This window comes from Vicia villosa, linkage group LG6 (genome assembly GCF_029867415.1).
Source record: "Vicia villosa cultivar HV-30 ecotype Madison, WI linkage group LG6, Vvil1.0, whole genome shotgun sequence".
Classification (NCBI taxonomy): Eukaryota; Viridiplantae; Streptophyta; class Magnoliopsida; order Fabales; family Fabaceae; genus Vicia; species Vicia villosa.
Genome location: NC_081185.1, coordinates 87600709 through 87618133, shown reverse-complemented (window position 1 = coordinate 87618133; position 17425 = coordinate 87600709). Strand labels below are relative to the sequence as shown.

Genomic DNA, 17425 nt, shown 5'->3' with positions numbered 1-17425 from the left:
CAATTGGAGGCCCACGTGCTAAGAAACTGCCAGAACTCCATCTGCTAGGACTGAGTCAGCAGGTGGCTCACGTTCTGGTTGAGCACGGCGTAAAGTTCGGAGGTGGTTGACCGAATCTTTCTCTGTTGTTTTGACCACGTGGTCTTTGTACGTGGCCACTTCATAACGGTCGCTGGGAGTTGGACCTAAGCGGATTGGGCCTGCTCGGCTGGACAAGTGGCTTGGGCCTGTTCGGCCTAAAGGTAAGCATTGGGCCTGCTCGGCCCAGCCCAAAACAATATACTAAAACAGTCATATATAATCTTTATTTTTAAAAAATGCTGATATTTGAAAAAAAATAATAAATTTTGAAATTTTTTTCACACTCGTTAATCTAAATCTTAAATAATTGCCTAAATTTTTTTTCACACTCGTTAATCTAAATCTTAAATAATTGCCTAAAGAAAGCTAAAATGGATATAAAAAAAATCAAATGTAATAAGTATTCACTGTTAATTTTTTTCTATCAATTTCAATTACTACTCTCTTAGATGGGTTGGGTAGCTTAGTTGGCACTTCCTAATTGTATTAAGGAAGTTGTTGGTCCAGGGTTCAATACCTGCCAGTAAATTTCGGATATACATATCCGAAGTCACCTTTTTTCTCACTTTTTTTATAGAAAGGAGTGTTTTCAGAAATGTTTATTCGAAATATTCTAATTTTTGGTGTTGGAATGTTTAGGATATGCATATCTGAAATAACTCAATATTTATTAAAAAATTAAAATCAAGTTGAATGAATACAATTAATAGTATTAAATTAAAATATATTATTGAATATATACTATTATAATTAAATATAATAATAATAATAATATTAGTTTAATAAATAATTAAATCAACAAATTATTTTATATAAAATTAATTAAATAAAATTATGACAAAATTAAAATTTATAATTAATTAAAGAAAATTATTGAGAAAATAAATTATTTAGTTCTTCTAGATTTTAGATAATAATATATGCTATCTTTGTAAAATTAAATATAAAATAGTGTATTTTTCAAAAAGAAAATTTTGCATTAAAAACAATAATTTTGAAATTCTTAAAAAGTTAAATAAATTATTTCTAAATAAAATTTTTCTATTTATTTTCTAAATAAATGTCCTGAAGTAAATTATTAATTCCTCAACTTTTAAATGGAAACGATTTAATTAAAACGGACAAAGATAGTATATATTATGACTACAATTTTAGATAATAATTAAAATGGACAAAATTATAAATTATAAATTAATTAAATAAAATATATAATTTAAGTAATAAATATTTCAAATAAAATCAAAAAAATGTGGGATTTTGGTTAATTCGCATACCCATATCCGAATTAACCAATATTCCAAATTTCTCAATTTCTTTGGGAGCAATCCTTTAAACACACATAAGTTGTAATTGTATAATTTGTTACCTTGAGAAAACCAGATTGTGGTGGTTGTTCTTGAGAAGACTTAAACAGTTGTTTAAGTGACTTTGTAATCATCGCTTTTATTAGTGGATTAAGACCTCGTAAGAGAGAGGCAAAATCACCTTAGCAGGGTGGACTGGAGTAGTTTGAGTTCAAACGAACCAGGATAACCAAACGTGTCATAAGTTTTAATTTGTTTAAAAATCCCATCCAATCCCCCTTATTGTGTTTTTCGTTTCTTCAATTGGCATCAGAGCGCTTGGTTTTGGGTGCATACACTTAACCGTGTCAGAAAAAGATCCTAAAAGAAAAACACTATGACGGAACCAGTTAAAAACAACAACAATGATAACTATGATGATAGAGACAAAATCAGTGGCAGACCTCTAATGTTCGATGGATAGAACTTCGATTACTGGAAATACATAATCGAGAGTTTCTTTCTAGCTCAGGACGCTGATCTCTGGGATATGGTAACGGATGGTTACAAACATCCTGTAATTGAAAGTGGTCAGAAGATCGAAAGAAAAAGTATGATTGACCAATAGAAGAAAGAGTTCAAAAATCATCACAAGGCCAGAACCATACTTCTAAGTGTTATTTCATACATAGAGTATGAGAAGATCACAAACAGAGATTCTGCCAAAGATATTTTTGACTCTCTGAAAATGACACATGAAGGCAAAACTCAAGTCAAAGAGACCAAAGCCCTTGCACTCATTCAGAAGTACAAAACTTTCAAAAAGGAAGAAGATGAAATAGTTGAGACAATGTTCTCAAGGTTTCAAATTCTCGTTGCTGGATTGAAAGTTTTGGACAAAGGATACTCAATAGCTGATCATGTAAAGAAAATCATTGGAAGCTTACCAAAGAAATGGAGACTCATGGTCACAGGGTTGAAGCTTTCCAAGAATCTAAACGCAATATCCCTTGAAGAACTTATCAGTTCCTTGAGAAGTCACAAGATAGAACTCGAAGAAGATGAACCCCATAAGAAAGGTAAGTCTCTTGCTCTTAAATATAAAAATAAGTTTAAAAGTAACGCTTTTTAGGCAGAAGAAGAAAGCTCTGGAGGTTCCTCATCAGAATAAGACGAACTATCTCTTCTCTCTAGAAGGGTCCAACAATTTTGGAAGCACAGACAAAAGAAGTTTAGAAACCCTAGAAGATCAGACGATCACTCTGGATCATCTTCTGGACACAGAAAGTGTAGAAGTAAGGAAATTATATGTTACAAATGCAAGGAACCTGGTCACTATAAAAGCGATTGTCCCAAACTATAGAAGGAAAAACCAAAGAAGAATTTTAACAAAGAAAATAAGAAAAGTCTTATGGCTACATGGGACGATTCAGAATCTTCTGGAGTAGAATCTGAATCAGAAGATGAACGTGCCAACATTGCCTTGATGGCCAGTATATCAAGTGATGCCAGCTCATCCGAATCAGAATCAGACTCAGAAGAGGAAGAGGTATTCTCTAACTTCTCTAGATCTCAATTAGAAGACAGCTTATCAGAAATTCTTGAAAAATATCAGAAACTTCAAATCAAATACAAGAACCTGAAATACGGTCTGGTATCTGATTATGAGGAATCTAGAAAACTAAAAGCAGAAAACTCTAAGTTAAAAGAAAATATTTTTAAACTAAAAGTGAAAACCCGGTTAGTAAAAAAGAGTTACAACAAACTCAGAAAGATTCTGACTCAGAAGTTTCAACTAGTTCTGATAGTGTCATAAAACAATATGATCACAGTTTTCAATTTTTTTTAGCTAAAAGCATAGATCGAAGCAAGATGGCTTCAATGATATATGGAGTCAGTAGAAATGCTAGAAAAGGTATAGGATATGTGAATCCAAGAGGATAAGAACCATATCAACCTAAACACATTGACGATATGGTCATAAAAATCATACCTATAAACTCTCACTTCATATATGGTCACACACATGATATATAATATACTAGCAACTCTTATTGCACAAATTCTCTTGAGAAATATAAACTCAATCAGAATTTAGTAAAATCTAGTAAACAAAGACCTAGAAAGATATGACTACCTAAGGATAAAATCATCTATGTTGCAGATGTCCTTAAAAGCAAGGTTGAAACACCAGTCATGGTACCTGGACTCTGGATGCTCTCGACACATGACCGGAATAAAGCATATGTTCCAAAGTCTGGAACTTAAAGCTGGAGGTTACTTAGGTTTCAGAGGCAATCAGAAAGGGAAAATCATTGGCTCTGGAACTGTTGGTAACGAAACTCTTCCCTCTATATCTAATGTTCTATTAGTAGATGGATTAATGCATAACTTGTTATCCATAAATCAATTAAGTGATAACGATTATGACATTATTTTCAATCAAAAGTCCTGTAAAGCAGTTAGTCAGAAAGATGGAACTATCCTCTTTAATGGCAAAAGGAAAAACAACATTTATAAGATAAAACTTTCTGAACACATTCAGATCAAATCATCTAAACTCAACCGTTATGGGAAAACTCGGATATGCATTAAAAACATCTAAAATGTGCAATGATAATGAAAAAATATTGAATCAATATATTTTAATGATCACCACAATCTATTTGAATTAAAACGCATAAGTAGTCAATTTCTGTTGAAATAATTTAAACAAAACTAAGTGAAGCAATTTATCAAACACATATTATGTAATCAATTATGACCTTAATTTTCTTAAAGTTTTTTTTGATATGAAATCCAATTACAATTGCAAAGAGTGTAAGGAACACAACAAAACAATTTTGAAACAACAGCGAGTCAATATAATTGTATCGATTGCAGAATTTCATTACTCAATAATTTTCTATTGATGTTAAATGAGAGAGATAGAGAGAGACGAGGACATAATGATTTGTTTAATCACTTCACCAACTGTCCTCGCTATGCCTATGTCTGCCCTCAACTCCAAAAGAATTGAGATAATCAATCTTACTTTGCAAAATCTCTTTACAAGGGAAACGTAGCAATCCAATCCTACAAACCCTATATTTGATGTTGATCCTAACACTTCTCTTACCTTGATATGAGTTTCATCAAGTCACACAACAATACTAATATTATTCACTGTCTCGCTCTACTCCTTTGCAAAAAACCACTGTTATTCAAAGTTTTCACTCGGTCGAATCCAAATTGTGAATTGTTGTCACCCAAGATTTCCAACAATTTATCGTCTAACGCTACTCCTTTGCAAGAACCTCTCTTTCTTTAAAGCTTTCACTCGATCGATTACGAATTTCAAAACCTTGTAAAAACCTCCAAATCAACACCTTGATCTTAGAGGATAAACCCTCAAATTTTTTCATTGAAACCTCCAAAGATTCTCAATCAAATTTACTGGTAGACCAACCTAAATTGGATGTTATCAAACAATGGATGGAACCTGTTTACCATGGATTTTGTGGCTTCAAAAAATGATCAGGTTTGTTCGGATCGTTTATTCTTTTCTAACTTCTCTATTTTTTCTACTTTGATTCATGTTTTTGCTTCTGTAATAGTTGATGGTGTTGTTGCATGAAGATGACTTCTACTATATTATCTTTTGCATCTTGCCTCTGAGTTCTTACCCCTCTCTACTATTCTTCTATGTTTGGAGTGAAAGAAATTGTGTTTGTTGAATTTTTGGTTAAACAAATTTATGAATGGCGTATTATTAATGGTTGTTGTTTGGTAAACAATTCTGACAAAATTGATAATTTTATGAATATGGTTAGATGTTTATTATGCTGATGTTGTTGTGTATGTTTTGAAGGTTGAATGGTATTGTGATGTAAATGGATGTTAATATACTGTATCTTTTTTTGCAGGTTATGTTTGGATGTTGAAATTTTAGAGGATGGAAGGAGGTTGTATGAATGAAGATTTGGTATGAAGAATGGTAAAGGAGGTGAACTTAATGAGAATGACATTTTTATATGAGAACATGAGAATAAATCTGAACCATTAGATTTTAAAATAAATGGTTTAGATATATGAGAACATGATAAAATTAAAAATTGAAACTAGTTGCAGTGCAGACATTATTAATGATCAGATGAAATGAATATGTCGAATAAAATTGGGGTATGAGCAGTATAATTTTTCCCTCGTTGGATCTATAATTGAGAGAAAAGTGGTAATTTTTTATGACGCCATTCGTGACTTCGCCTATGAAATCGAGGTAAAACCAATTTTTCGACTGTGGTAAAAGGAGTTTTCATAGTAGTGATATATGGTTAGTCGCTACTGGATCTAAAATCCAATTGCAATTATCATCTTTAGATATGAAATCATGAGTAAAATGTTTACATGCTACTCATGCAGAATAGTAGTTGCTACTTTCTCCTTTCATCGTGTTAGTTACATGCTTGTCTCCTTCAACATTATTCTTTTCGGAAAAAACAATAGAATTGTTATACTGATATTTGGACAGAGATATTTGAACAGAGATATATTGCCTTCATTTAAAAACTTCATCTGCATATCTCCCCCATTTTCAGACTCTTACATTATTAGCATATACATTTCCTTGGTAATTTCCTCCAGAAAACCCCAATAAGATACATAACAATGCTCTTTATGCATACATCAATTACATCAATTGTGTCTAATATATCATTTTTCTCTCTGCTTAATATTTTAAAAATCAGACCAATCATCAAATCGGATCATCAACATATATATATATATATATATATATATATATATATATATATATATATATATATATATATATATATATAAGTGGAACACTAGTTTATTTGTCGAATTATTGGTCGAATCGCAAGACTAAATCGGATCATCAAATCGATGATGGTGGGTTACTGGTCTAACCGTATGACTAAATCGATAATTCAATTGAATATACCATATAATTCAATTGAATAAACTGGTCTATATAACAAAATTATATAGTTATTAAATCGATCAAACTAGATGACTCAATCTCTAAAATATCACGACCCCTGTCGAGTTTCAAATTTTCAAAATATTATAATTTTACAAGTCATTTATTTAAATTCAAATTCTAAACATAATTATCACACACAACAAAATACTACAAAATACAAATTATAATAAATTTTGAAGAAAGTCTAATTGCAATAAAAACTAAATAACAAATAAGTGTAGTGTATTGTAAATTTAATTTTAAAGAGAAAAATTTGTTCCAAATATGTTTTGAATAATCTCTATTTATATTTTATTTATACTTTTAAAAATATCATTAAAACGGCGTCGTTTTGTATGAAAAAAAAACAAACATTTAACCTGTCAGTTTTCCAAAATCGTTGATTCGCTGACTTTTAACGATATTGGTCGAGTATGACCGGCTCTCGTTGGTTTAATAATGTATCTGATCCAGCAATCAAATCAGACCGATGACCCTTATAATTCTTGGTTCGACTAAACGTGTATTGCTTTCTCACTTTTATATTTGATAATCCCTTGTATTTAATAAACGACTTTCATTACAAATGCATTGCTTTCAATATTATTTTTTATTTTCAATATTTTTTTTTATGTTTAACCACACCAATATACAATGTTTGGATCCGCCCCTCATTCACACCATAATTATGTTGCCTTTTTTCTTACAAAACAATGTGTTCTGGTCTAGGCCGACGCTTGGCTCAAATATAGCAATCACTATGCCAAATTTGTCTTTTAGCAGCACTCCTACGAAAGCGGAAACAGCGCTGCTATAGGTTTCGCTAAAAACAAAATTAAAAAACACGCAAAAAAGCGCTCTTATAGGGGGGTTACGAAAGCGCTTTCAAAAAGCGCTGGTAAAGGCATGGGTACGAAAGCGCTTTTCAAAAGCGCTCTTATAGGGGGGTTATGAAAGCGCTTTTAAAAGTGCTGCTATAGGTGTAAGGCTACGAAAGCGCTTTTACCCTAAAAAGCGCTGGTAAAGGCATGGGTACGAAGGCGCTTTTCAAAAGCACTGTCATAGCTGTTTTAAAATTAAAATTTTTAAAAACAAAATTAGACATAAAGCGTTTGCCCCTCACAAATCCCTAATTCCCTCTTTCTTTCTTGCCATCGTTGCATCCATAGAAACTCAGAAATCATCTCCAATCTTCGTTGCCACCATCGGAGAAGAAGACCGTGAGCCACCATTCCAACTAAGAAAACTCACCATCTTCGTTGCCACCGTCGTGCGAGAAAACCGTGAGCCACAATTCCAACTCAACCGTCGGAGAAGAAGACTCACCATCTCACTCGTAGGAGAAAAATCACTTCTGAATCGCACGAAAATCGCTTCTGAATCGGCATTAGAGCTATGTTTCTACAATTATGTGAATTTGTTTCCAGTTCCTACAGTATTACATTTATTTTTCATTTTTCTCACTCCTTGCAGAATGTTGGCTTGAATGAACGAGAATCATTCTTTACTGTTTTCGTTTTTGTTTTGTTAACTGCATGAGTTTGAAGTTTGTAATTTTGTTTGGTGATGTAGAAAATGCTTGAACTGTGAATGGAAACTGATGATTCTTTGGTTAAAATGTACCCGTTGTTTTGTTAGGTTTATCTGCAAGGAATATACCTTTTTTTTATATATCCTTTTGTTTAAAGGAATATTTGGAATACATTCCCTATTTTCAACTATTTTCAAGGCCGTCATTTATAAAAACATGTTTAGTATAAAAGTGTTGTAGTTTAGGATTCATAATGAATTAGTATAAAAGTGTTGTAGTTTAGGATTCATAATGAATTATAAATAAGTGGTACTTGTTTTCTATGACTTAATATTATATTGAGATGTGATGAATTATCACTGGACCCTTGATGTTAGAATAAAAGCATGCAGGAGTTTATGTAAGTCGAAATGAGTATAGATGATCAACTCCTGTCTTATTTTTCTGTTTTATGCAATTATGTGTGTTGTGCTAAAATTAAGGAAAACCGACTTCATTTTTTAGTCCGTGAGGAAGTTTTACCATAGCCATGTAAATTTTGTTCAATTCCGACAACTTTCTTTTTTTGACACTTATTTCGATTTCACCGATTTCGATTCCAATTTACTTGTACATATTTACTTTGACTTATATACATGTTTAAATATTAATAGTGTACTAATGTGCTTTAGTTTGTTTGATACAGGTCAAATGGCTAGTAATCAAGAAAACTCACAAGAAAACTCACAAGATAGAGATGCTCCAGATACAAATCCTCCATCTGATACATCAGTAACAGAAGTTGGACGAGGCATCACCATTATGAAGGGAATCATTCGAGATAGAGACAAATGATTAATATATAATTTAGAATGGAATTCTGATAACCAAGCAATTGGTACTAATGCTGCAAAGTTGACAAGCTACATTGGTACACTTGTTCGTATGCATATTCCAATCTCCGTATCTAAATGGAATCTGAAAAGCAAACCGTTGGACGAGAAAAAAGATATGCTCTGGGCTGAGCTTAAGGTATCATATATGATTGTTGTTATTATGTTGACGATAATGTGTTTAAATTACTTATACTAACACACTCTATGCGTATGTTTTTTCGCAGAGGTCTTTTAACATACCAGATGAGCGTAAACGCTACATACTTGGTTTGGCCGGAAAAAGATATAGAGGGTGGAAAGCTTTTTTAAAAAACACCTATCTTAAAGATAAAGAAGGAAACTTTCTTGAAGAGGCCCCGGGACGTCCAAAAAAGTATGAGATCTTCATTAAAGAAGAAGATTAGGTTGAGTTTGTAAATCAAAGAGATGAAGCTTTCCGGAAAAGGAGTGCCACAAATAGGGCGAGAGCATCAAAACCCGCGTATCCATACAAAAAAAGGCGTTTGGGATATGCACGCTTAGAGGAAAAAATTGTAAGTAAATAGAACTGCCACGTTCTTATTAATTGTCTAAATGTGTTGTAATTGACGATTTTATCATTTGTGTCAATGCATAGTTAGAGGAGACGAAAAGTGAGGAAACCTCACTTCCAGTACATGTGTTGTGGAAGGAAGCTCGTGTGGGCAAGAATCGAGCTATTGATCCCGATGTTCAAAAAGTTTATGATGAATGTGTAAGTATAACACTGTGTCTTTAATTAAATCAAATGTTTATTAACATATAATTGATTTTTTATCTCCACTAATAATTTTTGAAATGTAAATGAATTACAGGAGACCATGTCGCAATCGGTATCCACCAGTGAGGACCAGGATAATCGGAGCGTACTTAGTAGAGCTCTAGATGTTCCTGAGTATCCCGGTCGGGTGAGGGGTAAAGGTCATGGAGTGACTCCAACCTCTTTCTATAAGCATTCTAGGAGAACAAGTCCTACCAATGAAGAAGTGTTGCAAAAATCGCAGGAATTACAAGCACAAGTCTCTGAATTGCAAAGAAATAAAGAGATATATATGAGAGAAAAGTGCAATACTTCATCAGTGAAAGAAACTAGTGATAAAGCTAGTATCAACTGTCAAAGAAAATTTCCCGAGGTAATTATAAATTCTTTTTTCTTACAATTTTTCTATTTTATTAATGATAATGACTCTATATTTATTATTGGTTTAGGACATTTCATCTTGCCAACTATACTTATCGTCACCGGATTATCGCCTAGTTGGCAAGGGAAAAATGCACAACACTTTGAGAGATTTACTTCACCATAGACCGCTCACAGATAGACACCTGAAAGTATCAGTTGATGTTGTATTAGATCATGATGCGGTGCTACCGGTACCTGACATGGTTTCAAAGACAACATTGCTGCGAGATGCAATAGGGTCATTTGTTGCATGGCCCTCGGAGCTCATTTTCATTGGTGATGAGGTATGTTGAAAACCATTATGAATCATTTAGTTTTCGAATGTCAATTCTGAAACGTTACGTTAATTATTTTTTACAGGATAATTTTAGACTGCTCCTACAAAACCCGCAATTAAGGGTAAAGGGATTTTGCAGGAGGACGAGTCTGTTGCATCACTAAAAGAGGTACATTTTAAGTGTTAATATATGATCTAAGTATACGAATTTGCTGCGTACCACCCAAGGAAAAGGGTCCTCCGAAGGCCGGGGAAAAAAGAGGTGCTTTTGTGCCTCGATACCGGCAGACGCTCGAAACACTTGTTGATATGTCAGATTTGACGACAGGTGCTTTTCGCGAAATTAATATGGATGAAGCTGTCTTTGGTATTGAATTCCTCGAAAATGTTACACTAGATGACATGAAAGAGATTTTTACGCATGACCAATTAGGCGTCGGTAATATTCACTCATACATCCAGTAATCCGATGAATATATTATTTAATTAATTGAACAATTTATTTACACATTTCAATGAAAATAATCTAATGTTTATTATGTTTTTATTTAAGGTTGTTGTATGACAAAGTGTTGCGCGGGACTGAATTGTCAAACAGATTCCATTTCGTGTCTTCCGCCCATTGCAGCGGACAGACAATTGCTACGGAACCGGATTCAGTTAGACAACACTTAGTTGATAGATTCATGACCACCGGAAATAAAGAAAGCCTGTTTCTTGGGGCGTATAATACCCGACCAGTAGGGTTAGTTTTTCATTCTTGGTTCATATATTTGTTTCTTTTGCGTAGCAAAATTTTCATATAAAATTTAATTTTGTTTTAATTTATAGAGCACACTGGTTGTTGCTTTCTATCAACCTTATAAAAGAAGTGGTATATTTTCTGAATTCAGTAGATGGTGACTAGACCAATTATCCGGCTATGAAGTCAACGATTGATACGTAAGTGAGATCGTTCTAAATATTCGTGTATATTTATATATTTAATTATTTGTGAGATTGATCTAAATGCTTTTATATTTTTGTTATATCAATACAAGTGTTTCGAAGTCAAAGAGACGCACAGGTATCTCGGACTAAATCAAACAACATTACTTGGATCAAAGTGCAGGTACATTAATTTTCACAATTTTGCTTATAATAGTTATGCTACTTGATAAAACAAGACAAATATAAAATCTTATTTGTTTTTCTATGTAGTGTCTGCAACAGCGAAACAGTACAGATTGCAGATACTTTGTTTTGAGGTTTTTGAAAGAAATCCTTCAAACGAATCAATTAGAGATTCCAATCACGGTATGGATTTATAACTTAGGATAATTTCTTATAATTTATTACATTTAACTAAATCATGCATATTATGTTTTTGTTATGTAGTACTTTGATGACTTCTATGCTGCTTCTTACACGAAACTTAAGTTGGAAGAAATCAAAGAGGAATTGTGTCAATTTTATATTCAGCGACTATTCATATAGGTATGAATACATTATTGTATGAAAAGTTTTATGAATACATTACTGTGTGACGGATTTTGATAATGACTTTGAGTTTGAGTTTCTTTGATGGATGTTGGTTCATTTTGCTTAATATTAATTGACGATGATGACGTTGTTATTTGAATCAAGTGATGCTGATAGTTTGATTTGATACTTGATTGATGACACATTACATTGGTGGATTGAGTTGCAAATCACATGAAATTATTGCTAATAATATTGTTGATGTTTCTGAATGACAATTTGTTTTCTTGGAAAATTTGAAGTATAGATGTTGTTGTGGGGTCTGTTTTGAAACTTTGCTGTGGTATAGAATTTTAGTGTTTTTTTCATATTGAGGAAATACTATTAGTGTAGAATTTTATATGAGGGGATTGGGTCGTTCTGTGTTGCTTGCTCATTATTGTGTGACGGATTTTGATAATGACTTTGTGTTGGAGCCTTTAATTGTATTTGAGCAAAGTTAGTTTAATTGACCGTGTTGTTCTGTTCATACTTTGCAAGACCAGTACCGTGCGCTCGTCGGATTTTGAGAATTTCGGGCTTATATTCTGTTGATGATTTAGTTATATGTATCTGCTGTAAACATGTGAATTGAACTATATTAATGGTGTATATATTTTATTTTGGATTATAATGGTATTATATTGGTATATAATGGTATTATATTGGTATATAATGTATATAATGTCCTACCTATGGTTGAAAATATTACAGGTTGAAAGTATATTACAGGTCGAAAATAAATATAGGTTGAAAATATTACAGGTTGAAAATATTACAGGTTGAAAATATTACAGGTTGAAAATATTACAAGTTGAAAATAAATATAAATTACAGGTCGAACTGGGAGACTTAAATTACAGGTTGCATTTTAAAATACTGCATTTAGCAACGACAGCGCTTTCAAAAACGCTCTTAAAGGCCTACCTACGAAAGCGCTTTCTAATTAAAAGCGCTGCCTAAGATAAAAAAAAAGCGCAACCTACGAGAGCGCTTTCTGGAAAAAGCGCTGCTATAGGGGATGCTATGAGAGCGCTTTTCTGGAAAAAGAGCTGCTATAGGGGATGCTACGAGAGCGCTTTTCTAGAAAAAGCGCTGCTATAGGGGATGCTACGAGAGCGCTTTTGGCGTACCAAAAAGCGCTGTCTTTACCTACGGCAGCGCTGGCTATGGCAGCGCTTTTAAGCGCTCTAAAAGCCCAAAAAAGCGTTGTAAAAGCGGCTGTCTGGCATAGTGAATAGGCCCAAACTTATCCTAACCCAAAAGAAGACCCATCCTCGCTCCTCGTCACCAGGGTTCACGCTTGCCGGATGCCGGGCATGAGCTACACTGTGTTTAACCTGGCATGCCCACGAGCACCTTAGACAGCGTTGTGGACCGAGCAGGACTCTCCACAGTGTCCCGAGAAGGCGCTCCCGGCGACCATCTCCCTCTTACCTTTTCACCGAGGACCCTCCTCCTCGTAGGGTTCCTTCACACACAAGCCTCCGAATAAGGCGGAGTCCATGCACTCCTGAAATGATCGCGTCTCCCATAGATCTTCGGAGCGGTTGACCCAGGATGGAGATCACGTGCTGGTCTCCACTACACACGTAGTATTCTGACAGTCTTCGAATTGGGCCTGGATATCCAGTCCAATGGCGAGATCCTGGCCCAACGCTGTGGGCTATAAATACCCTCTTTCACTAGAGGGTCAGGTAACTTCATTCATTCTCACTCTTACCTTGTACTTGCATTCTGATTGCTCCCTCCTCTCACTATGGCATCAGAATATCTTGCAGGTACACCTCCCCAGTTCACAGAAATCCAACACGTTGCAGACCTTACGATCCTCCTGGTCAGGTACGATCACATGGAGTACCTTATTGATGAATTAGATATTACCCTTTGATACCACAAATTGAACCCATAAAAATTGAATTATTTTGTCTTCTTTCTTCAACATTCTTACATTGCACATAACTGCACATACACACATTTGGACAAGTACATTGTGACATTGGCCTGAATTGTGATCAAGTTCCTCCCACTCAGCGCGCATCTCAATAAAGTATTCTAAAACTTTCAAAGTTCATTGTTTGAAGTTTGAAATGTCTTTATCTAGAGTCGCAACATGAACTTTGTCACCCTGCAAATACCTCTCTTTGAGACCATTTCACATTTCCACAACATTTTCAATGTACACCATTCTTTCTACTACTTGAAGCTTCATTGAATTGATCAACCACGATTGAACAACATTTTTATATTCCCATGCAATGAATGAGTGAAAAACTAGAGTTCTCATTATTTGGGAAAGATAGCAATACAAGCGTATATACAATCTGAAAGAGAAGAGTTAGTTAGCTATGTAGCATAACTGCACTAACTGAAATAACTATTTCTCTAACAAACTCTAACTAACCGTTAGAAAATGGGAACTTTGTTCCTTCTATTTTAAATTTGCATAGTATTTTACGAAATTGAGAATGAAAAATTAAAATTGAAACAAATAAATTTACTAAATCTTGAAAATGAAAATAGTTTAAAGAAATTAAATCAGAAAATATTTTTGCAAACCAAACTAGTCTCTCTCCAGTTATTGATTGCACCACACTGATGCCATTATGCCAAGTAAACAGTGCTGTCGATGAGGATGCGGTTCATGGCGGAGAGCCAAAATCCCGCCCTAACAGCCGTTTTGCGGCACCGTTATTGTGAATTATGGCGGAAAAACCTGCAATGGCGGCCTATATTTACCATTGCGGCGAGCCCAAAAACCACAATGTATATCCGCCATAGCAGCCATGGCGGGGGCTATTTGATAACACTGCAAGTAAATAGTCCCTCTTTCTTGGTGACATGTACTGATAGCACAACTTGGGCTTAACAGAATATACTTAGACATCAGCAAGTTTTTTAACTTAAGAAAATGTATTTTGTATGCCTGAAAATAACAAGAAAAGAAAAAGAAATGAAACAACCACAAAATAGTATGCCTGAAAAATGAAAATGTTGTCTGTTACATGTTTTTATCTAACACACTACACAGTAATTCTTATTTTTCCTCCATAACTTCAGTTAACAAGTGAGCTAAACCATTTGTTAGAGCAGATGATGAAGTCAATGCAGCCATCAATATGCTAAGACACTGCATCAAAACAGCAACATAAAATAAAACAGAAAATAGTAGTAGTACAAAAAGGTGAAGATGAAAGATCCACAAGTTTTAGTCAATCTTACCTCCTTAAGGCCAATGGTGACGACCTCTTCCTTCATGTCATCCAAAGAAGTTTCCGAACTGTCAATTAAATTTAATGATGAAATTGGAGACGATTGTGCAACGATCAAGTCATCGGTAACCACATACATTTTCAATTCCTTCACATAACCTTCTCGACTTCCTCTCCATGCTTTGAAATTATCGAGTAGAAACATATTTTTACAGTTTTTCTCATCTTTCCTCTTTTCATCACTTATGAAAAATTGATTATTAATAATACTTTCTTTGAAACCATTGCCCTGATAATAACAATAATACTCCATATCTGGCTGAAGAGGTAATATCTTATTGCTTAGTTTGAACTGCGATGCAACTTGAGGATCAACAAGCCTTTCCTTGGCTTTTGTTGATTTAAAATACTTGATTTCATCTAAATCAACTATACTCTTGTACAATTTATCAATACTTCCCAAAGAACAATTTTCTATCTTAGTTACAACTCCTCCCAAAGGAAATGTGAGAAAAGTTAATAGCAAATCAATAAAATCTTCATCCCCTTGTGCATACAATACCTTGCCATCTGATTTTCTTATAACTACCTTTACACTAATTTGGATATTAGCATTATTTTCAACATCACAGTTCAAAATCCTCGACGATTCTTCAAGGGACGGTTCCTTTCGCAAAAAAGTATCTGTTAAAGGTGACTTGGAAATCAAAGCACACTTCAAAAGATCCAGCACCTATACAAAATACAAATCAATAGAGCATGAAATTCTGCAGCATCTGATTAGGGAAAACAACGAAACTATGATTTCAAGAATATAAAAATAAATAAATAAACCTTTTCCTTGTTGACTTCAAAAGTCATTTCCTTTAAGGAACTTGTGGTTTTTATTCCACAGTTTTGGAGCAAACCAAAGCTTGTAATATGCTTGGAGTTTGGCATGACATTCAAATCATCAGTAATAACAAAGGAAGCGCTACTTGTAACAAATCCTTTATGAAAATGTTTCAAGAAAACTGAATGAGTCAAAGGATTTCCACCTGCACAATTATTATCAGAGGAAGTGTATAAACCATTACCGCAGCAGCTATCATCAGGTATAGTACATAAGAAGTACGTAGCCGGCGGAGTATCGTCAATGTTAAGTCTGAGAGAGTTGCAATAATCTTCCGACGAGTTTGTTGGTTGCAGTAACATTTTTTTATGTGTCTTTGTTAAGAAATACCTTTTGCTTAGATCGGATACACTTTGATAGAGTGAGTTAAGGCAACCAACTTTGACAGGTCCGATGTTTGAGTCCTTTTGGATAAGTCTTGCAATGGTTCCTAATGGTAATGTTAAGAAGCTGCATAGTACATCGACAAAGTCTTTTCCTGCCTCAGCAAATACAACTTTGTTTGTTTCTGTGTCTACGAGAAGTTTCAACAGTACTGGCTCTTCTGTTTTATCATCATCAGCCATGGAAGAGAAGTTGGCAAACGAGAAGGTGTGAGGTTTAAATTCAAAACACTCATAAAAATGTTTGTGTTGACTGTTCCAAGAAGTATTGATACGTTTTTAATGTCAATTCTTGTGCAATTGGTATTTGAATTCTTGGAAAATTAAAATGAAAGGAGTAGCTTACATCATGTAGTAGTGAAAGTAACGAGAACTTTATTACGATCACTTAGGGGTTAGTGAAGTTATACGCACGTTTCAATTGTGTCAACGGAGGTACACATATTTGGTGCATGCCTTAAATTGCATTTGAAACTTGAAAGACCATTATTTATTTCTTTTTGACTCAATGTTGCTAAAGAGAGTACTTGTGCATTTAACATTTTTCTGGATCCTCTCGTGTTTATAAGAAGCAGTCATTCATTCCTCTTTTTGTGATGCAATGGTTGATACTATGAATTTAAATTGTGGTTGTAGATGCGGTTGTGGGTATTGTGACTATTGTGATGCGAATTACAGTCATTGCAGCGTGAATTTATTTTTTAAACATAAAATATTATATTTTCACTATACCAAATTAGTCTTTTAGCAGCACCCCTACTAAAGCGCTTTTAGTAAAAAGCGCTGGTATAGGTTGCGCTAAAAACAAAATAAAAAAACACGCTAAAAAAGCGCTCTTAAAGGTGGGGGGTTACGAAAGCGCTTTCAAAAAGCGCTCTTAAAGGTGGGGTACGAAAGCGCTTTCAAAAAGCGCTCTTATAGTGGGGGGTACGAAAGCGCTTTCAAAAAGCGCTCTTATAGTGGGGGGTACGAAAGCGCTTTCTGAAAGCGCTCTTATAGGGGGCTTATGAAAGCGCTTTCAAAAGCGCTCTTATAGGGGGTGGGGTACAAGAGCGCTTTTATCCTAAAAAGCGCTGGTATAGCCTTAGTTACGAAAGCGCTTTTCAAAAGCGTTGTCATACCCTTTTTAAAATTAAAAGTTTTAAAAACAAATTATACTAAACGCGCTTCATCGTTTCCAAATCCCTAATTTCTTCATTGCTGCCCACAGAAAACTGAAACCCA

General features: G+C 34.2%; 2 protein-coding genes across 2 annotated transcripts; one reads left to right on the top strand and one right to left on the bottom strand.

Annotated features, from left to right (window-relative positions):
* The first annotated feature begins 2112 nt into the window (after positions 1-2112).
* LOC131614066 (uncharacterized) lies at positions 2113-3969 on the top strand. Its single transcript, XM_058885693.1, has 3 exons — positions 2113-2443; positions 2798-2913; positions 3529-3969. The coding sequence occupies exons 1-3, from the start codon at positions 2113-2115 to the stop codon at positions 3967-3969; spliced, it is 888 nt and encodes a 295-aa protein (XP_058741676.1).
* A 10446-nt stretch (positions 3970-14415) lies between these two features.
* LOC131614065 (uncharacterized) lies at positions 14416-16384 on the bottom strand. Its single transcript, XM_058885692.1, has 4 exons — positions 15761-16384; positions 14937-15659; positions 14770-14844; positions 14416-14640 (listed from the first exon to the last, which is right to left on the bottom strand). The coding sequence occupies exons 1-4, from the start codon at positions 16382-16384 to the stop codon at positions 14416-14418; spliced, it is 1647 nt and encodes a 548-aa protein (XP_058741675.1).
* Positions 16385-17425: the final 1041 nt, after the last annotated feature.